We start from the raw sequence: 25,451 nt of genomic DNA, 5'->3' as shown, positions 1-25,451 counted from the left end.
TATCAATTATCTCAGCAATGTTTAGAATGTGATAGAAAAAGAATAAGTGAATATAGTGTACTGTTTTCAACGGGAAATTGCGTGCGAAGCCGCGGGCAACTTTTGCAAAAAATTATTGAAATGCGCAGCAAAGCGCGCCGGGCCCGCTAGTTATGAATAAAATGTATTAATAAGAAGACGCTTATTTTTACTTAAATAGCATGTCAAAATGTGCCAGAAAAGAACCTGAAAAATCGACTCATTAAATTGAAGTGTGGAAATGATACGATGTAGATAAGACAGGTGTCCGTAGGTATCAAACCAAGAAATATCGATTCATCCTATAGCTCTGATACCATTTAAGAACTTACAAAGGCCCAATTGATGATAATTTTCCAGAAAACTTACAGAGTAACAATACAGAAGATAAATTGGAATAGGTACAAAAATATGGTCAGTGTTACTTTGTGTGTTACTAAGCATAGTTTCTAAAACAAATACATAAAAGATGAAAGACTCAAAATAATAACCAAATTAAGCTTTATATGGAAGAAGATACATTTGAATAAATGGAAAACATAGACAAGAGATATACATATAAAATAGAAAACCTGTTGTTCCTAAATGTTTACAGTAATTCATGCTATCAAGTATATACTCACAATGGAGCCAAAGACGTAGGTGAACAGAATGCCCCCATTAAGCATGAGCTGGAAGTAGGTTCCTAGAGTTCCTCTGATTTTGGTCTCTGAGTATTCGTTGGTGTACAAGGGAACGACTATTGTATAGCCGCCTCCTGCCAGCCCAGAGACAAATCTGCCAATGCAGAACATGGACACCTGAAATCACATTACCAATATCATTATAAATTTAATACAGGCATTTTAAACATTAATATGTTCAAGTTTGAATATGCTACACATATAATACCTATTTTTAGAAATCTATGTACCAAGTTTCAAGTCTCTATGACTTTTCTATCAAAAGTTAATACATAGATAGATGGATTGACAGATGAATGAACTTCCCTTTGACCTATGATCCAAAAATCAATAGTGTTCTTCCTGAGACCAAGAGAAATCTACATACCAAGTTTTAAGTTTATGAGACCTTTCTATCTATAGTTATCACACGAACGGACAACAAAAATGTAAGAAGGACTGGTCAGGTTCTTAGTAATTAATTATTTAAATGCAGATATATGCTGCTGTAAATTCAGCATAAAACCAACACTTTTGAGGCTCAAGCATACAAAAATTTCTAGTTTAGCGTACTAAAACTCTTGAGCCTAGATTAATTTCAAATAAAATATTTATTATTTTATTTCAATAGGGTGTTACTCAAATATTCCTAGTTAATTGTAATTTTTAAATCACTAAACATTGCTTAACTCAAATTTGACTGTAGATTATTTGAGACCATGGTGAGTAAAGATAGTTAATGAACATTACCAGGGTATCCTATATAGGTATCAGTAGAGTAATGTGGGTTATTGATTTTTAGGACAGTAACAGTGCAGTAACAGTGATTTTTAGGATAGTGGATGGGGCATGTGAAGAGGATGGGAGATAATAGAATGCCTAGAATAGCACTGGAGAAGGAGGAAGAAGACCAAGAGGAAGACCGAGAGGAAGATGGGAGGACCAAGTGTGGAAACACATAGAGAGAAGGGGACTACAGAAAATACAGGTGGAGGAAGAGGAGACCTGGAATGATAGACAAAAGTGGAGGAGGCTGTGTACGACGACCCGTGATAACGGAAACGTCTGATGATGATGATGATGATGAGGACAGTAACAATCAAATAATACATCACTTTATAATCAAATTTAGAACTAAAATGTTTTTAACTATAAATAATAATATTGAAAACAAATTTTGACATCAGCCATCTTATTTTATGAAGGCTAAATAATAAAATTTAATTAATTTATATTATTTTTTAAACTTTTTTAATAAAAAATTTATATTTTTTTAATATAAAGAGATGTTTTTAACTTATTTCTTGCTAAAATGCATCATAAAAATAGCATTGCTAATGAAAAACACATATATAATTAGATAATCGTATGAAAATATAGCTGATTAGATTGTCAGATTAGCAAAAAATCAAAACCTTCAACTTGCCCATGCCCATGCTATCTGTCCATAAAATTGGTATTAACACTAGAAATGAGATGGTAAGAATAACTATCTCAGAGGTACTCACCGATTCAGCCCATACCATGAAGGCCCATCCTATGACAGCAGGGAATACCAGTATAAGCATGGTATTCTTGCGCCCCACTTTGTCCACGAGCCAACCCACCATAGGGCCCGACACCAGAGCCCCCACCGCCATGATAGAGCTGATCCATGAGAATTCATCATCATTGATTGGGAACCCGTATTCTTTGTCCTTGATCAATGGCCCGTTTGTTGGCGAAGTCCATCCCAGGCAGTTCCCACTGATAAATCCTCCGAGTGTCGCTATAACAATAGTGTTAGTTCAGTGATAGTTTAAATAAATAACTGCTATTAAAAGCCCACACCTGAAGGTAACTAAAAATTTGCAGCTTTATATTAAGTTTGTAAAAACATTTTTTTCCTCAGATCAGTCAATTTGAAGCCAAAGGTTGACGGTAAGTAATCTGTGAGACGTGGAGGAGAAAGGAGCAGTTAACCCTGAATGGGAGAATGGAAAATTATCTCTGTCACTTGCCTTAACTCTCTCTTTTATCATTGACCTAGCAAGGATATTTTCCTCCACATTGGACTAAGAAAAAATGATCATTGTTCAGGTACGAGAAAATGATGTAATTTTGCTAAATGTTTAATTGCATGTGGAACACTACTTGTTATAAATACAAATATACTAATCTTGAAGATAGAGCTTTAATTGGTAATTATTTAATTTGTAATATCATTCAATTTAAAATCACAAAAACCAATATGGTACATAAATTTTTGTTTCGTGAAGCTTTTAATTAAAATATAATATAAATTCCATAAGGTATTTACCAACCATTCAAATTAAAACCATTTTAAATTTATTTCTTACCAACCTCCATCAAAAGTAACATAGTTGACTATCAATTTCATTCTTATAGGAAATTATTACATCAATTTCACGGAATAATTGAATTGTATGTATTTGTACAGTGTAAATTAGTTCACCGTATTTGACTATATTAGAAATTAATAACTATATAAACTCATATGTACCATAAAATTAACGTACTTAATAAGCTTCCTGAATAAGCTTAGATATAAATTTAAGTCAGTTTGGAAAAAAAGCTTAATGAAAAATCTTTTTATTACATTGATGATTGCTTGTTTTTTTATATTAGTTATTTAAGTTTTCAAATTACCGATTACTATATTACTATGGCTCGACTCATATATAGTTACTATTTTATTATAGAGTATCGATTTATTTAGCCAAAAGATGAACATAGAATTGCTTATATAGTATAGGCTACTATATGTTTCAAACGATGCTATAACTTTATCTATTGTATATTGTGTTTAAAGGCTGAACTTTTTTAATTCTTGTTAGAACAATAGACTACATGTAATCTTAACAATTCCAATCTTGCATGGACCGTTATGGAAAATTTGTTTATGTATAAATCAAAAGTTTTCACTGGATTATAATAGTAACACCTCTACTCATATATAGCAGACATGAAAGTAGAGGGGGAAGGGGTGAAACAGAAATTATCAGAATTATGGTATGTGAGATATTACAGAAAAAGTTTTTATGAGCATTTTAATTTTCACTGGTTACTTTTTGGCTACACAAATTGTTAAAGGTTGGTGAGGGTTAAAACCTAACGGAGTTAGGAATAGTTACAGTTTTCAAATATTTTAGTTTGTAAGAGTTATTGTGAAAACCTTAGCTAGGATATTGGAAATTTGTTCAGTTACCCATCTAATAACACCCACCATATATTGCCAGCAAGGTAGAAGTGAAGGGTAAAATTTAAAGTTTCATAATCATGACATACGTGGTACTGTTGGGGAAATCTTAATGGGCTCTACATCTTCATTGAGAAGTTTCTACAATACAAACTCAAGACTGGCACCAGTCTGTTCAGAAGGACTGAATCAAATTTATTAATTTGGTACCTCTAATAGAAAGATAACCTATCAAACACGAATAACAAATCAAAATATACTTCAGGAAGTAGGCAATGCCGTAAAAGGAATTAATGTCTAGTTTCTCTTTTTTGTAACTACTGTATTTTACGATTAGGTCAACTAGAAGAAGGGCTTCTAAAAAATTACACAACAATCCCAGGCAAGTTGGAAATGTAAGTCTATAAAAAATAACTTTTAGTTTACAATATTGGACCTGCACACACTACTCCTTTTTGTTTTTATGAAGTAGAACACAGTTTAATTTCCAGTGTTTAGCTATTTACTTTTAATATTTTTCCTTTAACGCATAATCTGTTCCAAGCATAATCTGTTCCAACACGAATATTTGTTGATTTATGACACATCGTGGTATCAGAGTTTAAAAGGTCCCCTCCTATCATATCAGTATTATCTTGAATTACAGCGACAGTCCAGATGGGCCTGGAGGATTACAAGAAATGTAATGTAGCTGAATGGATCTATTAGATGTTTGGACTTGTTGGCACTTTACAAACAAAATCACTTATGTAACACTGTTTTCAACTAGTTCAGCTTTTGAAACTTTAGTTATTTCATCAAAAACTAAATTGAGAGTGCTTTTTATCTAAACCAAATTCATTTATGCTAACTTCACACCAACATTGAGAGGTAAAGCAAGTTTTAATATAGACAGCATTATTGTTGTGCAGATATTGAATATGGTGGTTGCTGTGTTACGAAAAGTAAAGAAACCTTACAAAATCCAATGAACTATTTAATTTAATTACATTTCACATTAATAGTACACAAATATCAGTATAAAGTTCAACCGAAATTCTTAAAGCCAAATTTGAATGTTTCTTGGGCTATGTACTGTATTGATTAAAATTTTGAAGTATGTTGCATGCTTTCCTTAGTCAATCGAAAAAGGAGAGGGAATTCCATCCTAGACAAGGATGAAATCCCTTTCATTTTATATGAAAGATAGCATTTTGATGAAACTAATTTTATTCATGAATACAAAGTGCCATATTAGACAAATAAAATTTTACCCTATCACACAATCCAAAACTGGAGACGTACCCACAAGAGCAGCGAAATACTGGGGAAACTTAGCAGCTTCGGCAACATTAGAGACCAGCGTCTGATGACTTATCCCTATCTTTGATTCCTCCATTTCACGGAGAAGAGGCTCACGTTCGTCTCCTTTGAATTCCTGGAATAAAACATAGAGAGGATTAGTTTGGAGTTTACATATTTCTGTGTATTTTTGGTGTTTTCTATTTTACAAAATTTTGTTGGAACATGTGTATCAACCTTATTAGCCAAGTGGAAGTCTGCGAAGGGAGTTAACTCTCCTATCTGAGCCTTGACACACTTAAGTGCTGAGCCTTGAGCCTGAGTATCAAACTGCTAACCCTTTGGTTATTGATTCAATATGCTGACCACTAGAAGGCAATTCAGCATGAAATTTTGCACAGATATTCATATTACAGTATCTCAGAGACACAAACTCTTTCGCTATTTGCCTTTAGTGTCCTGCCCCACTAGGCTTTATCTTTTCAATAGGCCTACAAACCATGTAGCCAAATACAATTCAAAACAGTTACTTTCCCCAATTTCAAAGTTTCACCCTTTGCTTAAGTTAGAAACTTATATATTCATAGATAATACTGCAAAAGTTAAATGCCATGATATCTTCCATCTGAACATTCATGTTATCTCATACTTCTCACAAACTGATAAGGTCTGAAACCTTCTGACCTTCAACAATTCTGAAATAGTTCTGGAACAAATATCTTCCAATTACTATTATATGTTACCTCAAAAACGCTTTTAAAAAAGAGGTCGCCTTTAATACACCTGTTAAAGTAGAAAATTTTGCATGAATTTGCAGGTAACATCAGGTATGTTCATGTATAAAATCAATGCAGATCTTATATTTTGACAATGTTGTATACCAATTTGTCAAATTTATAAACATACAGATATATAATCTATTATTCATTTAATACAGATATCCCGATAGCTCTATTTACAATACTGATATAATTTATTGAGAAGCTTGTGGTCAAACACAATTATTCATTCTAATTAGAGAACTCAACTACTTTTTCAAACAAAGTAATAGCTAAAAAAAAACAACATAAAACAGCACATCACCGTCTGTATACTTACAACAGTACAAGACTGGAAACTGTTAATGCATTTTATCAATTGAAATAAAATATCCAACATATTTTTTTGGGGAACCCGTTGGAAGGGGTGAAACGATCATTGAGGTGAGGGAAAGCATGCTTAAACCTCCATATCCAAAACACAGAACTTCTCCAACCCTTATGTTTTGTATCAAACCCAATTGGTGATACCATTAAGCTGTTTTTTTCATTTAATTTGTTCTGCTGTACATAAATTATGATAAATTCTTGTAATAACCCAATATGATTTAATTGTTTCAATTTGTATGAACAATGTAAACTTACAATTATTTTTCTTTGTAAAATAAAATGAAAAACAATTTTTATCTAAATGGAATCAGTTTTTAGAATGTTTTTTTTTACAGTAGAAAAATATTAAAAAACTTATTTGAAGCTGGATTTTACTATACATATGTGTAGTGTGTGTGTGTAGTAGTTTATATATTTTAAAAAAAAACAAACAGGTGCTATTTTTTTAGGGCAAGCATTTATACAGTACATATACAGAGCTGAATGAATGAGTTTTTTTTTTTTTGTTACAGAGGGCCAGGTTTCCCAGGCCTGGTAGTTGCCTCTCAGCCATCCGGCTTATTGTACACCCTCTCCCAGGTTTAAGCTGTATCAAATCCCAGCCTTTACAAAACCATGAGATCTTCTGAACAATGCTTTCCTGTTCCAACCCCTCTTCCGTATGCATAAGAACACCTAGGGATATTGAGCGTTTGCTCTGTAATCCCAGACATTCAAATATGACGTGCTTGGCTGTTTCGTCAGCCTCGCCACATTTCCTGCACAGTGTTTCCTGAACTGGAATGCCTATTCTGTTCAGGTGACTTCGGAATATCTAATGACCTGTTATAAAACCAGTCACCTTTCGGATCTCCGTTCTCTCCAATGAATGAGTTTATTTTAATCACAAAACTTTATATATGCCCAATTTTTTACTAAATAGAGGCTAAACATGCTCTTAACTGGTGAAGGCGACCGTTTCCAACAAAAACAGTAGCCACAAAAAAGTTACATTTTTTTATTATTTCCTGCAGTTTAATTCATTACAATGAACTGTAAAGATAAACTGGAAAGATTTCTTTACATTCAGGTTTTGGTTCTAGATGTGCATTTTCTAGACACAGACCCAAGGTGGCATTTTTTGTACCTAACAAACATTCTTTACTTCAAACTTTTACAGAGATAAAGGACACATTTCTTTACTACATCTTACATTTTCTTCATACACTCTCATTATATTTTTCATGTTTGTTCACGTTAAGACCATGCATTCAGTTACATATTACCCACAAAAGTCTGCTTTACAATCAACTTGAGCTGCTCAATGATCTGATTATAATAGTATAGTACATGGGTTAATTCATCTGCATATGTAAGCAAGAAGGTGAATAGGTATAATAATGCAAAATTCTCTTTGATTGTAGAATACAAACATTAGGCCTATAGGTTTAAAGTTATATATAATAAATAACAAAGACAATTTGTTATTGGTCTGGATTCCAGACATTTCACCAATTACCATTTTCTGAACACATTCTGAAATCTACAATAATTTTTTCATTTAGTTCAATAATAATTTAAATTATTAAACACGACCAACAATAACATTCCCCAGATTCATATCATGATAAACAATCTAAACAGCTGAGCAACATTCACTGATAAGAGCAACGGACTAGTCAAACTGACCACTGAAAACGTAACGGACAAAATATATTTGCGAGATAATTATTTACATAATATATATTCTGCAATGATTTTAGAAGAGTGACTTACTTGGCTTGGGCCTGCACCATAGTTAACAGCCAGTTCATCGTTTTCCACCAAAATATCTCTCTCACTCATTTTACTAGTTAATAGCTGCACAAAAACTTAAAACTTATAGGTTTGTAGATAGGTATTTAATGAGAAATGGTTATATCTATAACGAACCACGCAATAGTAAAACTATCTGTTGGGCTAGTTCACCCAAACCTATTAATAAATAGTGTTACTTTCAGATGACAGTAAAGTTCTAATTCATTCCTACACAAATATACACAGCCTTGCTTGGATTGCAGCAACTTTTGACCAACGGAGTGAATCTGAATCAGTGAAAGCAAAGCGAACAGTGGTGAACACTGCTGCCAACACAACATAAGACACAATAGAACAATTAAATTTACAAATCAAACGAAGAATCTTAAACTATAACGAATACACAAATGGTTGCAGGTCTTCCAAATTTGGTAATTTAAATTTACTGTTAAAAAAACTGCTTAGAAAAAAAAAATCGCCGTTTAGTTTATACATACATTTTTTTATATCTAACGTTTTTTCTTTATTCCAATTTCTAATTTCAGCATCTCCTGCAATATTTTTGCCGCAATATTTTACATTTGCTGTACGACTTGCTGTATTTAAGCAGAACAGAAGGATTTGTAGACATGAAAAACGTAAATAATTGTAAAACTTGAAGATAAGGTAAAAAAACTGTAGCTTGTTTCAAGGAAATAAAAGTGATTATGTTACTAATTAAAAATACTTTAATTCTTCCTTAAATATTATTATTAAATAATATTTCCTTACAAATTCCTCCAAAGATATTTTTACCTTAGTATTATACTTACACAGTATATTACGTTTTCCAATCTACTAAGTTAATGCATATTATTATTTAAAGAATTTTTGTCAAGTTAGACCTTTGATGGGTGGTAAATAGAATCCTCCTAAATATACGAGCAAGTCAAAGTTACGTGCCGCGGTGGTTGGGTCACTCATTGGCCAGACAGTCGACAACGACATTCACCCATACAGTATATCGCAAATGCAATCGATGCAGATCATTTTATTCTCTCAACCGTAAAATAAGACATTCTACAGACTATAAAACATTCCGAGCTTGGAAGTTAAAAAAAATTTTTAAAATATATTACAAAGTTTTATTTACTTTTAATTAATTCCGTAATGCATTACTGATTATGGATAATTTGAAGGGACAACAGTAGGCCTACATATTACTGACATTTTCAGTAGTTAAATGTTACAATAAAAGATACACGACGTTTCGAGGATTGCTATTTTTTTCTTTTTCAGGTGTAAAATGCTATAACACAAGTTTAAGCATACAAACAAGTTAATTAAACCACACATGCCGATAAACAAGTCATCCTGTCTGCTCGGCTATTTAAGCGGCACATCTGTGATGATTTTGGTTTGTGCTCACTAACAAAAGATAAGGTACGTGCTTGATTTAGGTATTTTTTGACGTAACACTTTTTGCTGACTTTAACATTGGTGAAATTATCACCATGTGTCTAATTGATTACTTTTTGCATATTTAAACTGATGTTTTAGTTCTTAACACCTGAAGAAGCAGACAATTAATACCAGTCCTTATATCGTCGTGTTAAGTGCCGTAACTAAGAGGGGATGGGGGGGAATAAAACTCCCCCTCCCCAAAAAAGTCCTAACATTTTTAAATAAATATATAACAGCAATCTAACGTGTAAGAGAGGGGGGAATGCGCCCTCCGCCTGCCAGGGCTCTCTGTCAATCACTTTTCATACATTTCTAAAAACATTGCGCTTGCTAGACCATAAATATTTATGTAAGTTTTTGAATAAAATAACATTATGTATTTAGTTTGAAATTACTATAAATAATTTGACTATATATTTTCTTTAATTAGAAAAAATATGTTCGCATTAATCATATTGTTACGGTCGTTTTTCTCGTTTTATTTTTATCTATTCGATTATTTTCATTCGTTAGCAATGCTAATGTTTGTAATTATTTTAATATTATTGTAGCATTTATTTTTATTATTATTAATTGTATTACTGCTTTTTTAGTAACCAATTTATTTCATACGTTTATACCATATGAATTAAATAATTATTGATTAACACAAATACAAAACAGTTGGCCACCTTGTAATAGTTACCATAAATTAGGAAATTCAGTTGAATAATAAGTATATATTTAAATAGACACTATACATGTTAAAAGTACGGTACTTCCGATTCAAAACGCAATAAATCGTGAAACGACTCCTGCCGAAACGATTCATGCTATTGTAGAAGGACAGCAAGAGCACTCTAGCCACCAAAATAGGAAACTATACGTGTAGTGCATAATTACAGACCGTTGTCAATGCCGCACGGATAATGTGAACATTGACCTGGATGTTGCAAACTAAGGGGCATAGCTAAGGGGAGAAATGAAGGACACAGAACTGCCCCAAAAGCCTTACAGATTTAAAAAAATATACTTATAAAAACAACTCAACTCGTTTGAAATACTCAGTAAAATGTTTTATTTGGAATTAAGCTTATCTGATTGATTTAAATTTGGATTTCTTCAGATGCCTGGTGTGCTCCTCAACAAGATTCACCCTCTACCCTAAATCCAAGCCCTAGTTACGCCACTGGTATTAATGCAAATAGCAATAACATTTTTTTCAAAACTGCATAAAGGTGTTATTTTAAGAGTGTGATAACTTCTCAAAAGAACGTGATCTTATATAAAATTGTGGATTAATATAACTACTCGTATGTTATTATGGTTTTGGTCAAAGTTATAGGGTCAATTATAAGAAAACCAGGGGTTACCAAGTGAAGTGAATAAAGTAGCGGAATCTCTAATAAATATGTCAAGAATGTGGATTTCACTCAAATTTAAATTTATAATAAATAATTTATTAGATAAAGATACAAATTAAAAACAATAAACAAGTTATTTGTGGTTTATAAGAATTGTTTAAAGGGCTGTATTTAACACACGTGGTAATAATACAGCAATTCCTCAAACACTACAATTTACGTGGCAAGTGTAGATTATTTGTGAAATATGATACAGAATTTTGATTGATTGCCACCGTTTTTTGAACGATATCGCTCTTGAAGAAGGCCGCACAAACTTTGCGAAACTGCATCGATAAGAAATCACTTCACAAATGTGATATTGCACACGAAACAGTCAACAATGACTGAAATATAAGATCAAAAATAAGCATCAGATCAAAATAATTATATTCTAAAATTATACCTTACAAATATTTGTTTTACATTAATATTGAAAATCACTCACTAAATTTTCTTTATACATTATGTTAGGGAAAATTTTGAAAACTCTATGGTTTAAAATGGCAATAAATGAATGACTATAGTAGATAACGTAATTAACAAGTTGAACTCTTTTCCGACTCTATTAATGGTGACTGGTAAGTTAAGAAATGGTCATTAAATTTTAACATTGTAGACTCATCGCAATAAGTATATTCAAAGATTTTGTACATGTATTATCTTACTTTTAATTTAATTTTAGAAGTCAACCGGAGAAACGATTATAAATTTGTCATGTACAAAATATGTTGAAATAATTTGTATAACATATGAATTTTGTAAATAATTACTTGAATTTATTAATTACTTAAATAATTACGTGTTTGGGTTTATCATAACAAACAAAGTCGTTTTACAAAATTTTTCCATTTATAGGTTTACAATCTATTCTAATAGTACTTTTTTCAATGGTAAAATTACTTAGCCTAAGGCAATAACGTTGATTAAAACTGTGTAGAACACATACTAAGATACTACTGTAAATACATTTTGTAATTTTTAGGTTACCAAATTAATCAAGTACATCTTAAATATATTTAGGTCTGTTTATATAAATTAATCTTAAGTAATAGAGATAAAAAGTAGGCATTAGAAATGAGAAAAATGGAGAAGTGAAAGAATTTATTATTCACGGAACGAATTTTAATACATATTACAGTATTTTGTTTCTAACCATTAACATTTCTGAAGTAATTGGCCATTCAATTTGGTATCAGCATACTGGAGGAGTAATATATTCCTATTCCAGCGAAATATTGCACATCTGTGTTAGCCTACCTGTAATGTGCAAGTTCTAGGTGCCAAGGCAGCTCTTGTGATAATTGTAACGCTAATTGTAACGTTAATTGTGATAACAGTAATAGTGAATCATTTAAGTAATTGTCCAATGGGCTGCAAACGGTTTACTTCCTGTAATTAACGCTTTAAAACGTATGATTTTAAAATTTCCTGAACCTATTTTACAAATAAAATGTAAAATTAGATTTGACATAATATAAATTTCACATAGAAAATAGTTAATGGGACAAGTCGAATTAGACTTGACAAGAATTAGATCTCATAAATAATAATGAAAATGGGAACGTGCGGGTTAGGCATGAGTTGGTCAAGGGAACATTTGGAATTAGACTTGTGAGAATTATATCTCACACTTCAATCGTGATATGGGAACGTATGGAACTAAGCTTGATAAGAAGTAGGTCTCATAATCTTGCCACGAATCTTGGCTTGAGAAGAAACAAATCACATAACTGATGTAAGGGAACTTGTAGAATTAGACTTTCTCACAGATAAAAGTTTTATGGAAATATGTAGGATCTCATAGATAATCATACTATGGCAATATGTGAACAGTCAACAAGAACTAAATCTCAAAAAGTTGTGGAATGCAACTTAGCATAGACTGATTTAGGTCCCATTCTAAGTAAATTAAATAAAACATTTGAGTGTTGGGACAGAAATAACACCAAAGTATCGCCAATTAACATATGGATCCTGAGCAAGTCCAAACGATCTATGGTCTATTCTAAAACTTAACATACATGAAAATAATATACATGAAGGAAGAAATATGCATGTATGGCGAGAAAGTGATCACTGAGAGAAAACAAGTGACGAAAGAATGTCATTTATCACTTTATTGACATAATCCGAGGAGATATCGAAGCTTCTGAATATTACAGAGACCAATAAAACGATTCATTTGTCTTATCTGCTTATGATGTTTACCAAACGTCTTTCAACGACCCTACTATAACGTTTAATGTTTTGTTATTTTAACTTAGCTGTTGCCAGCGTCTTTGCTTGTCGTTTTCCTTAACAGGGACGTTGTAGGTTATTTTTTAAACTACATTCCAAATATTTCTGAGATGTTATTTTCATCAGAAGATTTGACCTACCCTGGAACTTACTTCTAAATTTGAATGATAATTTAAAATCAGTATGCCAAAACCAAAGTCCTGAAGTCTGACAACAAACTCTTCCTTAATGTGCACTTAACGTAATTCTTCGTAACAAGATAACTATGCAAAATTTCACGGTATTAGTTTTGCGTCCTTGAGATTTCAGTAGTATCTACTGAACGTTTACATTTATAACACTACTCTTTGTTGGAAGTCATGAATATCAGTGCAATTCTTCACGGTATTTGTTTCAGTACATTCCGAAATTGAATTATGTTCTAAAATTATTGCTAGTAAGAGGAGGCTTGAGATTGGAGTGTACTTTCTAGGTTAGTAAGAAATATAAAGTACCGCGAATTACATCAACATTTCAAAGATTTAATTTTATATAACTTTTGTCTTTACTTATGAAAATTAAAAGATTATTATCGAGGAGTTTTGAGAGAGAACCGTTTTCACGGGGAGCAACTATAAGGTAACGTGAATTTCTATGTAGAACTTCGAGATATTTGGTTAAGTAGTTGTATTGACACCTCTGAGAACAGTAGGGCGGAGCCCTGGCTAATCCGTTGAGTACATCTATGAGATAACATTTCATGGAATTAGGTTCAGTAATTTCAATACTTAATGTATTATAGCTCGTAAGTTCATGCACACATTATTCGCGCATTATAGACATTGGTCATGAAAGCGTGTATATCATAATTCTGTAAACCCAGACCGATATGCAATTCCAATTCTAATGTTGTGTGTTGTAAAACACGCAAATGTAATTAAATCTGTGAAGCAGTGTAGGGGGAACTCCCTGTGAGGGTTGGAGTTCCTAGTTGTGGAAAGTCGAACACTGCGTATTCCGGCCACAATCAGAAGCCTACAAGTGGCCGGCCAGGGCCGGAGGTGGGCGACATCATTAAATGAGGCATGATTGTCTCAGAAAAACAAAATGTCATCATATAACGAAAATCCTTACGTCAAGTTTCCTTTTTTACTGTACAATGAATGAAGCTCAAATTAAACTCAATCAATGGCTTAGCGAAGCCTGTCAATCGCGAGTCATCAAATTTCATTCGTGTCTGTCTGTCCGCACATTATCTCGTGAGCAAACTGACCTATTGGTTTGATGAATTTCCAAATTTGTACATTAACAACATCGAGATCAATGATGGTGCTTGTCGCTCATTCAGTTTGATTTGGCTGAGCTTTAGCGAACAGTTTTGCATTGTGTGGGTAACCATAATGGCAACAAGGAAATCGGAGGATGAATACATTTGTGAATAATCGTGTACAATCATAAAATGACCGTTTAACATGTGGAATAGAAACTATATATTTGACATTTTGCAAACAACAAGCGAAGCCTGTTATGCGACACAGGCTATGCGTACTTCTATCATGTAGTGTCGGGATTCGACTACTGCTCGAAATTTTTAACCACAACGCGACCGGAGTTGGCAAAAATATTCACAATGCAGCATAAACGATCCGGTCTGCTCTTCATATGTAATAGTTCTAGGTCCCTGACCCTAAACATTTTAGCGAGTAAAATAACGGAAACTTGTTTTACAAAATAGTTCTAGCTTTCTAATCAGTTATTCTAAGTTTAAGTCTAATACAAGATGGTGATACCAGTAGTATTTTAATTAACATTAATATACTGTCAAGAGAAATAACTCAAGGGGAAAGAATAGAAAGGTGTGAGAAAAAGAAAATGAGTACCTGCTGGTAAATGACGCTTATCCCTTATTTTTTATTTGCCTTCTACTTTGTAAATGAAGCTTATATTTTCTGTAGACATGATTTACTTTTCACGAAACACCTGAATACATGACAATTGAAAAACTTGGTTTACATGTAAATTAATAAGCTGTTCTCTCTACATAACCTACTTGACCTTGGACTTCATATGCCAAATATCGTTTTATATATTGGATTACATAGACTTCAGCTGTTGTACCAGCTAATAACAGCTAAGTCTGCTGTTGTTATTTTTTGGGTAATTATCGAAATCAATAAAGCTTACGTGAGTGGTCTATTCAATTAGGTTAATTATCTCCCTAAACTTGAATTCATTAGTATTTACCAAAGATTGTTTTACATATGTTTACATGTCGGGAAGAAAGGTTCAAAATATGAAATTATTCAGTAATTTCGATAACAAAAATTATAAAATTCTTTTAGATCCCACTAACACTTCCAGAAATATATAAAAGACTTATTAGTTTCAATGTTTTATACACATAAAACTTAACACTTTGCAATTATACACACATGAACATTTTGCACAGAATTATATTTTTGTGTGAACATAGTAGTAAAATACGTACTCGATATCACTCCATAACTGCGTGTGCTTATTGTGCTTATTCGTTAAATTTGATTTGTACAATCCGTATATTACAGTTTGGAACAATTTGAACTGTACAATGAATGAGATTTTAAGATAATAGATTTCGTGACAAGTGTTTCAAGATAAGAGTGAAGAATCTGTTGATAATGTCGATGCTTCTGTAATGGCGCCCTCCCAGAGCTGAGGAGTAGCCATGGATTATATTTTGGTACATTATCGTTCTAATCCCGCTTTAAATTGAACAACACTTCTCCTTGATAAGCTACTTGTGTTCCCGTATTTATCTCGCCCAATGTTTATCAGCAGTTGGTGTCATCAATATAATAAATTTACACACACCGCACGAACATAAACACTTGAGCACGTACTCGTATCATGTTTCAAATAGAGTAATGCATTATTACGTACAAATCTTTAAATATTACCTCTTTGTTTCAGCTGCAGTGGCGCTGAGAATTCCACAACACCACGGCTCCACACTGGTCTCAGTACTGACTCAAGTAATGGAAAACGGACGCGGAAGCAAACCAATAATAGACGTAGTAGTGATAAGGAGTACCGAGATAAAGCTGTGGCCATAAACTACCAGGAAACTACGTGAAACGGTTTAAAAACCGACAAAATATATACTAGCTCTTTTTACAGGCGAGGGCACAGCGAAGTCCACTGCAATCACCAGTTTTACCGCCACTTTATATCTTTTTAAAGGTTACCTGCGCTGTAGCGAACTTACTATTTTCCTGGAATGTTCGACACTTCTTTGCTTGTCTAATGTCACTTGGGTGAACATTGGTTTTAATCAAATGATTTGCTGCATTACATGGTAACTCAGGCACGAGTGAAATTGGACTGCAGTACTTTGCTAGCTGTCTGTTGAATGCTGGTCTCATAATTTGTATCTGCTCATGCGCGTTTCATAATGTTGCAGTGAACTGACTAACTAAATGAGTAGTATTGTGAAATGGGGAATTACAGCATACACATCATAACGTCTGTTTCAGTGGATAGGGAACCATTATGACGTATTCACATACGTGCAAAATGCTATATTTTATAAAACTCACTATAATCGTAAATAACTGTAACATCGTGTATTTATCCCACCTATGTGAACCAGGCAGCATAAAAAAGAATCATTATTATGCTACCTTCATCCTCCATAACATGATTTTTCTATGCTGTTTCTACCGTACTGTCCCTTCCATTTTCAATTTTTTATTTTCAAACTAACAATTTCTGTATAAGTCTTTACATTGCATATACTTGATTAACTTTTAAATTTAATATGAAATGTTTTTTAAGTAAGATACTTGCATCCCATGTTGCATTATTCTTTATCATTGTTCTTTTCATTGAGTACTGTACATAATCGAAAATAAAGACAATAATAACGTAAGAGAACAAATAAAATGACAATAGCTTTGAAAATTGTCATTGTCAAGTCCAAGGTGAAAATGGTATTTTCGGGGTTCACTTGAGCTCTCGCTCGATAAATCAAATGTACTGATTTGCGATATTCATACGCAAATTGTAAGAAACGATATACCGCAACTGGTGAGTTTGTTGGGTTCTCTCCTCAAGATCGCCCGAGACTGACCTGCGCAGTATTGTTACAGTCTACCTGCGCAGTGCCGCTTGTTCCGGCTGACCTGCGCAAAGCTCGACTTCGCGTTCTGCGCTGTGCTAGACCGGTCCTTAGCTTCAGTTACTGCGGAATGTCTTCACGTTTTCTTCGAACAGCAATAAACCAGTTGCTTTCTCGCGCGGTCGGTCGTTCACCTACAGCACGGCCAACATTGTGCCCCCCTCTCTATATTGCTATTTTGGCGATCTACTTTTACAAAAGTGGTAGCTATATATAATAATTATAATATTGCAAAATAAACAAAAGTCTGAGTACCTTGGTGGGAATATATATGTTAATTCTGAATATTATGTATATAGAATACCAAATTTGGAGTTTAAACTGAAATAGTTATTTTCATAGTTTTAATTTTTTTGATTAAACTCAATAAAACCACTTTTTTATTTTAATCATGAACCCAAATTAAAACCGAATTAAATTAGTTTTGTAATGCAGTGAAAATACACCCCTTTCCATTTCAAGATTGTGTGAAATTTAAATTTACTATGGTCAGATCTATTGTTGTATAATTATTCTGACTTTTGAAATCATCTAAGCCATATTATATTTACTAAGAAAAGGACAGTACCCCAATTAAACATTTGTTTTAAGTTTCGATACAAACCAAGGCAAATTATCACAGTACCTAATTATTTCAGGTGAACAGGTATATAACTTTGGTTTAAGATCCTGGATAAACTTTTAGGACATTCGATCGGAACGTAGTGATTGTAAAGTTATTGTTGCGCCTCACTTTAAATCCGTGGGTGAAGACTGAGAAACTAAAATACGTGCACGCAAAACAGAATATTTAAAAATTGAAGGGAGAGTCAACAGCCCCTCCGCAGAGAAAACTTCTAAGTAGCTTTTTCGACCTTCTAGACCACACACACATTTTCGAATTACCATTTTCTGTAAATTTAAATCAAAAGAAGATTTCTGAAGCAGTATCCCAGAATCTGTAGGATATGAACAGTATTAATAAAAGGTTCTCCCGTTCCAGCGAGGATTTGGACCTATACTATCTTGAAGGTAGTTGTGTTTTCGGTTATTTTTTGAATTCATAGCCACAGCCCTTTATATATACCTTCCTTGAATGTAAGATAAACTGATACTTTTTTGTTCGTTTTAGAGTTATAGACATTAGAAATAGTAATAGTAACTAACTGTAATTGAAGCCTACAGAAAAGAGCTGTAGGTATAATCTAGTTTACCCTGTGTATATAATATATGAAATGCCACGCATTTATTTAAAGTTTTTAAGTATTGTATTTAAAAGATGAATTAGAAAAGATTTTGTGGTAAATTCTCCAATTGTAAATGATCTAAGTCTCATAAGTAAAACCATATTGATGTTTACATTAAACCTTCTAAATGCTACTAAATTAACTGCGACTTAAAAACGTTTCCGACATATTGTAAATCAAAGTTAATTTAATACTTAAATAGTGTTTTATAAATAATAATAAACCTGTTTTAACAGGGTATTTAAGTAATACAAGTATTTTTATATTTAACTTTGTCGATAGAAGAGGTATTTTCATGCTTTTTTCAGTATTTATAAAAAATCTTAAAGAAAATAAAAGTACATTTCGATTGTGATGTAATTTTATGCATACCATATAAATACGATAGTCAATACTATTCTGAATTTGTTTATAATGTCACTGTTAACTCAAATAGTTATGGAGTTCATTTAACAATGTAGGCAAAAATGTATAACTGATGATAATTTTGTTTCAATTGCAATAGACACTTTCAAAAGGTGGTGTTATTGCAAACCAAAACATGACATTTATTCAATAATAAAATGTGTAAATTGGTGTAAATCAAGCTTAGAGCTTACTCACACAAAAATGCTATAAAACGCCTTTTTAATTTATCATATAAAAAGCTACAGTAAATTTTAAAAAAGGTCAATTTTTATAGATTTTTTAGAAATGTGTCTTAGCCGTGTGGTGATTAACAGGAGGTTCAGCGCTGGCTGGTTTGTTCCTGTCAGTAGAATCTGTACTGGGAACAGCAACATGCTCTGTCCATGGATCACTTAAATCTGGGCTTCTCAATGGATGTCCACATCATTAACAGCAAATGTCTTGTAAAATAGGCTGGTCGACAAGCCTAGAGCCTAGTTGAATGCGGAGGATGATTATTTACAGGTTTTAAAGTCTTTAAAAGTAGGGGAGTACGGCTGAAACTTTGACTGATACAAGTTGGAACAGAGCAGGCCTCCCACTACTTCACCTACCAAGGTGACTTCACTGAGATAGTGTACGAGTCCTCACCAGATCTCGACAGTGGACTGTCTCTACCTCTAACCTTACCTATCCTGAATATCCCGGCCCACCGGAAGCAGAGCAAAGGTCCTTCTAGAACTAACTATAATGAGGGGTTTCTTGACCTAAGTCAAGAAACCCTAGTGAAGAGAACTATGAGATAAGGTGATTTCTAGACTTTTACTAAAAACCAAGGAACCAACAATGTTGTTTTCTAACCGTGAATGCGACTTTTCCAGCAACATTTCCAAAGCGCTCGTCTATATTTTCTAAATATTCATAAAAATAGTCGAATCCTTGGGGAATACTAATTGTCTGATAGTATTTATTGCTAAACAGATTGAAATTCACGAGGAGACATCCAAAAAAAATTTGGCTGCCCTTCTGTTCAGAACCATAGGCAGAAAAAACTTAGTGATATAGCAAGGAGAATGTTAACTTTGCGTATTTTATACCAAGGAAAATGTAAAATATTCTATATTTGATAGTGGGTTCAAAATAATTGAATTTAACTTTTCTTGTTCAATAATATTTAATGTAGACACACCATTTACGCTAATTCAAACAGTAAATTTGAAGTCTTTTAATATATTTTAAACAATTTGTAGTAAATAGCGAATTATAGTTTAATTTTCAACCCATTCCTATAATTTTGACATACCAACAAACAAGTCGGAATCGCAATTTTTTCAATGTTCTTTTATATTTTACAAAGATACACACACAAAATAAATCTATTAATGCTTTAAAATCTCTTACAAATTATAAAAAAAAGAATTATTGTCGATGAAATATTATCGTATAAAACCTGCACACGTGCAGTTGTGTTATCACTGCAGGAACACGCCTTATAGTGATAAGGTGGCAAGGCCAAGTCAATTGTCCTTTTGTTATCAGTAACTGTGAAAGAGACTACCGCCTTTGATATGCATAACAAGCTGCGACGCCTTGTACAAGCTTTGTAACAAGCTGGTACCACAATAATTGTCAATGTTGTTATTTTCCTGGGCGACGAGAGGATATAACATTCTTAATCTTAATACAAGTGTTTGTATTTTGTGTACCAAGTGTAGTTAATAGTACAATAGATTCTTTCACTTTATATTGGTTCCATTAAAAATGGAATGACGATTCAATGACCAAATGAAGATAATTATCATATATATTTAATATGACTAATGTGGAGAAAATAGTCAATTATATAGTGTGGCTTGTTTATGTATATGGACATGAGTTGCAATTGTCTGTATTTTATGCAAATGTTTGTTTTTAATTAAAATTAGGATAAAATATAAAAATTTCAGTTTAGTATCCTACTGTATGTAAATAGAAGTGTTTATATTACAACAGCTTTCATATAAAACCTCGTTAAAAATGCAACAAGATAACTTCAATTTATTTACTTTACCAGAGGGCTTTTATAATTTCATAAAATTGAAAATTACAACTTTCGTAGTCTACTTTAGTCATAATTTTGCTACAGCAAAAACTTGATACCAATACTATAATAATTATACTAAGCATCCTAAATATCATCCTGAGGAAAAATGTAATCTAGATAAAAGTTCATTGTCTTTTATTTATTAATTGTGCTACATATAAAACATCTGTGTAAAACATGTGTGATAATTTGGAAACAGTATTGCATTATTTGAAATAGTAGTTTAACCTGAAAGAGTAATTATTTTTAAACAATACGTTTTATCACATTGATATAAAAATGTTCTCCAAAATAGACTCTTGCTGAATAAATTGAGATAAAATACCAAATTGGTATGGATCTCAATTTCAAATAAATTTAAATCCAAAACTCACTTTGATGTCAAACTATAACTTTTAGGTAGGACTCTCCTCCAAAGCTGTTCAGTACGACTATTGTTAAATAAATGAACAAAGTTAAAGAAATATTATTTTACACCTGTAAAAATCAGGTTCTGTAAGGGAATGTTGGGGAAGAGATATCAGTTAGAGCTGGAGACGTAGTCCTGTTATTCTGATCCTTAGAGCCCGAGCTTTTGAGACTAGGTAAATTGGAACCGGCCTACCTGTACCAAATTACATCCTTAAGAACCCCTATGATGACATCGAGCCTTGTAAAGGTGTCTACGCATCCGCTGGCTAGGAAAAGGTGGATTTTTACATTGGGACTTGACTCGACAGCCTACTAATATAACCAACTCAGAACTCCTGCGGTTTTGACTCCAGGCAAATTCAGCGTAGAATTAAATCGAATTTTATTGTTTGTGTACGTAATAATACATCAAGTAATTAATGAGATTAGTAAAAATGTATATCTTAGCTACACGAGGTTGGAGTACATCACACAGTTATCGCGTAATAGGCTTCGCTGAAGTTTTAGAAACATTTCGAGTTATCGCTCATTTCATTCTCGAGATGTTCTACATTCGACAGAAAAGACATTTTTACAACCTCCAAGCAGACGAAGATATAGTTTGTCCGCGTACTGAGTAAAAAGCTTCATTGACGCTCAGCCAAATCCCATCTTAGACGGGATCATCGAACTCCATCTCCCTTGTCTTTGTAGTAATTAACGTTCCAAGCAAAATTTTAAGTCTAAAGATAAAATCTTTCTCGAGATATCCTGTGGAAGCTAAGTAAAGACAGTCAAATTCGATAGAGAACATGCTCATAACCAATCAGACACATAATATGAAACTAATTTACCTGTACAATTTGCAGCTAAATTCGTTCCTGAGATATCTATCAAAAACATGCACACAGGCAGATGGACGGAGATACAGAACATGAATTTTACTATAACCATTTAACAATTGCAAAATATACAAAATTTCGTTATGGCTAAATCCATTCATGAGATATCTTCGTGAGTTATAAGTTATTATAAAGCTAATAATATCTCGTAAAGGAACATGAGTAATGGAGCTAACGCTCATTAAAAAAAGTGTACACTCTATTATTACAGAACGCCTATAACTTTGTCTTCTACGTACTAGATATAATACTCAATTTGCATGTCATAAATTGACCTCAATATGGGAATTGTTGATTTAAAGGAAAAGTTCAAATAAAGAACCACTTCGTATTTTTTTTAGAATGACTCAGAAATGTTTTTAACAATTTACTTTGGCGAGTGGAAAGTTTATTTACAATAAAGTATATTCCAGTTCCTGAGGAGGAAACATTGATAATATTAATAATGTAAGTATTTACCTCTACAATTCAGATATATTATGGAATTTGCACATTTTGGCAGTTCAAATGCTATTTATGTTTCACTGAGTGTTTGGTTTGCACGATTGTTCAAATAAACTACGCAGAAAATGAGTCATCCATTGTTTTGTTCAGCTAAATCTGTCACCGCGTTGTTATCAACGCAAACGTATTGTTATAGGATTTCTGCAGCAAACGTGACTGTTGATAATTGCGAGTCCCGTACGTCACATCGGATACAATTGTGCAGCAGTTGAAAAAAGTGTTTGGACAGGGATTTTCCATTTCGTTATTGTCAAACAAGAGATCAAAGAAAAGAAAAGAATGCCATAAACAAGTGTGCCTGTTTAATGCCAATAACTGGCTCAAGACTTTAACTGGTGTGTTTTCCCGGTCGTTTCCAATAACCTGGAACAATAAATTGTGAAATGCTATTACGCGGTAGAAGTAAAACTATTTTGTTATATTTTAATTTTATTTAATTATAAACGTTATACAATTATTTTGTTAGTAAAAATGTCTCTCGTTGACCCACCTTTGCCTGTGTGCCGTGTCATCAGTGCAAGAACGCCATTCACTCGTGTGTGACTCGTAGTGACGATCACATTTCAAAAATAAGTAAAAATTTCACAATAATTTCTAGTACAATCAAATTTAAATTTCTTTAATGTTTGCAAAAAAAATTTATAGAGTTAATTTACGATTGTTGAAACATTACACAGTACAAACAATCAGTAACTAATCTGTTATTATATAGCGTATAAATGTTTCAAAATATACTATATAACATTACATTAACGTTTTTAGCACGAATAGTTTTTAAATGTTATAAGAATATAACAAAATTATTGAAACCACATTTGCCTGCATTAAAAATGAGAACAAATTCTGCTCATTAAGAGGTAAAACTAGATTTAGATCATATTTCAAATAAGCAATAAAAACTTAAACTTTAAGTTATACGTGTAGTAGTGTAATATGTTTCAGTTTAAAAACAATTCCGATTTTCACATTTCTTCGTTTTTCACAAAATAAAGTCAATTATCTAAATTATTTCACTATGGGGACCTGTTGGTAAAGTGGGTTTCAACAGTTTTGAAAAATATGTAAAAATCACGTGGTGTGAGCAAATAAAAAAATGAATGAGCAGGACAAAATTTAGTCAGCATGTGTAATGTTATAGTCCGTTTTCATAAAACAACAAAATCTTTCACAAAATTCATTGCTCTTTGTGAAAAAGTATAAAACTTTCATAACCCATAAATATTGCACTCGTAAAAAAAGAAATTTTGAGCACTGTAAATTTACATGTAATAAATATATTATTAAAATGCCTTAGTGATGAAGAACGGTGACACAGCCTACCTGATGACAATGTCGAGCAACAGATGCGAGTGGACTGAACGGCGCGGCACTCTAGGAGGCACTGACACTACCGACACTGACCACCTGACTGTTGTAACCTACCGCAGGCTGTGCGCCTCAGAACATCGATTGGCATGGGATATTACCACCCCCTTCCACTCTATATCTAATCTCCACTTTCCCTGTCTGGGGTCCCAGTGATAACACCAAGGACGATACTTCTCACAGAACGGTTGTTACGTAATGCAAGATACCAAGGGTTAGGTCATCATTATCTAGCAACATTGATGATATAGGGGTCTTTATAACGATAGGGTGTGCTTTTGTGACAGTATACGTACTATGTTATATTTATACATTTTATAATGTTATAGTAATACACACTAAAAAAAACTAGACTATTCACAGTTACTAAGAAGTTACTAGAAGTGCATTTTTCGTTAAAATCAGTGATGATGATAGATGATTGAATAAATTACACTATTAGTTGATAAGTAGTAATTCAGTATCTCACAAGGATTTTAAATTGACAGATATGTGGAATTTCAAATAACTTTATTTCATTTTAAAATGTGTCTAAACCGTGAATTATTGTTTGTCTCAAACACCAAAATTAAAATAGCAAACGTTGGTGTAATACAGTCTTTATTATTTTTTTGCTAATGTTTGAGAAACGGCAACCACTTAGAAGGGCCACAAGCTAGGGCAGTAATACCGTAATTCAATCTTTTCTTTCCCCAGCACCGGTTGTTTTGTATATTATACTACTAACCATTTTGTACCGAACACACTCACAAAATGCTCTCTCTCAAATAATGTAAATTTCAACGAGGACATGATTTTACACGGGTTTTGTCTTAGTGAAATTAGATTATGGGGTTCGGAAGTGAGCTTCTAAAAGAGAAACCTGCAGGAAGACAGATCACCTGTATTCACCCATTCAAATTATTTAAATTTCGAACACCTATTATGGAAATTGTACTGTTCAAAATTCATAATATTGTTTGATACTAATCTGAAAATTAACATCTGCAGCAATGATAATAGCTTTAAGATATAGAAAGCTGTGTCTGTATCAGATTTCTGAAGCTACATAGTCAAACTCGCTCAAATGATAAAATGTATTTCACCTAAAAAATTAACAATTTTGTGTTGGCTAGTAGCATGGATTTATCAATTGTGTTGTTACGAAATAGGATCCAAATTACAAAATCTGCGGATGTATAATTTGCTTAGAACTCCACATATTGAAAGACGACATTTCTCACTTTCAAAAATACCATAATGTTGAATTAGTGCTCGAAGAAACAAATTTAAATTTGTGCTGCAATGGAATACATCCCAAAATAGATAT

The 25,451-nt window shown here is 32.7% G+C and overlaps 1 protein-coding gene across 5 annotated transcripts in view; it reads right to left on the bottom strand.

Moving 5' to 3' along the window:
* The window catches only part of LOC124359730 (facilitated trehalose transporter Tret1), a 70,953-nt gene that overhangs the window by 9,601 nt on the left and 35,901 nt on the right, over positions 1-25,451 (bottom strand). Inside the window, exons 1-4 of one of the 5 annotated variants that reach the window (XM_046812715.1) lie at positions 24,098-24,236; positions 5,164-5,296; positions 2,189-2,448; positions 642-818 (exon numbers count right to left, since the gene is read on the bottom strand). In XM_046812715.1, the coding sequence (XP_046668671.1) occupies positions 642-818; positions 2,189-2,448; positions 5,164-5,257 (531 nt within the window). In that variant the 5' untranslated portion in view covers positions 5,258-5,296; positions 24,098-24,236. Of the gene's footprint in view, positions 1-641; positions 819-2,188; positions 2,449-5,163; positions 5,297-8,063; positions 8,363-16,065; positions 16,178-16,373; positions 16,446-24,097; positions 24,237-25,451 lie in introns of those variants that run through there. The other 4 variants (XM_046812714.1, XM_046812716.1, XM_046812713.1 and 1 more) reach the window with 4 other exon arrangements.

Source organism: Homalodisca vitripennis, chromosome 4, assembly GCF_021130785.1.
Source record: "Homalodisca vitripennis isolate AUS2020 chromosome 4, UT_GWSS_2.1, whole genome shotgun sequence".
NCBI classification, from domain to species: Eukaryota; Metazoa; Arthropoda; class Insecta; order Hemiptera; family Cicadellidae; genus Homalodisca; species Homalodisca vitripennis.
Note: the sequence above shows the minus strand (reverse complement) of the source record. Positions and strands in the feature narration are given on the sequence as shown.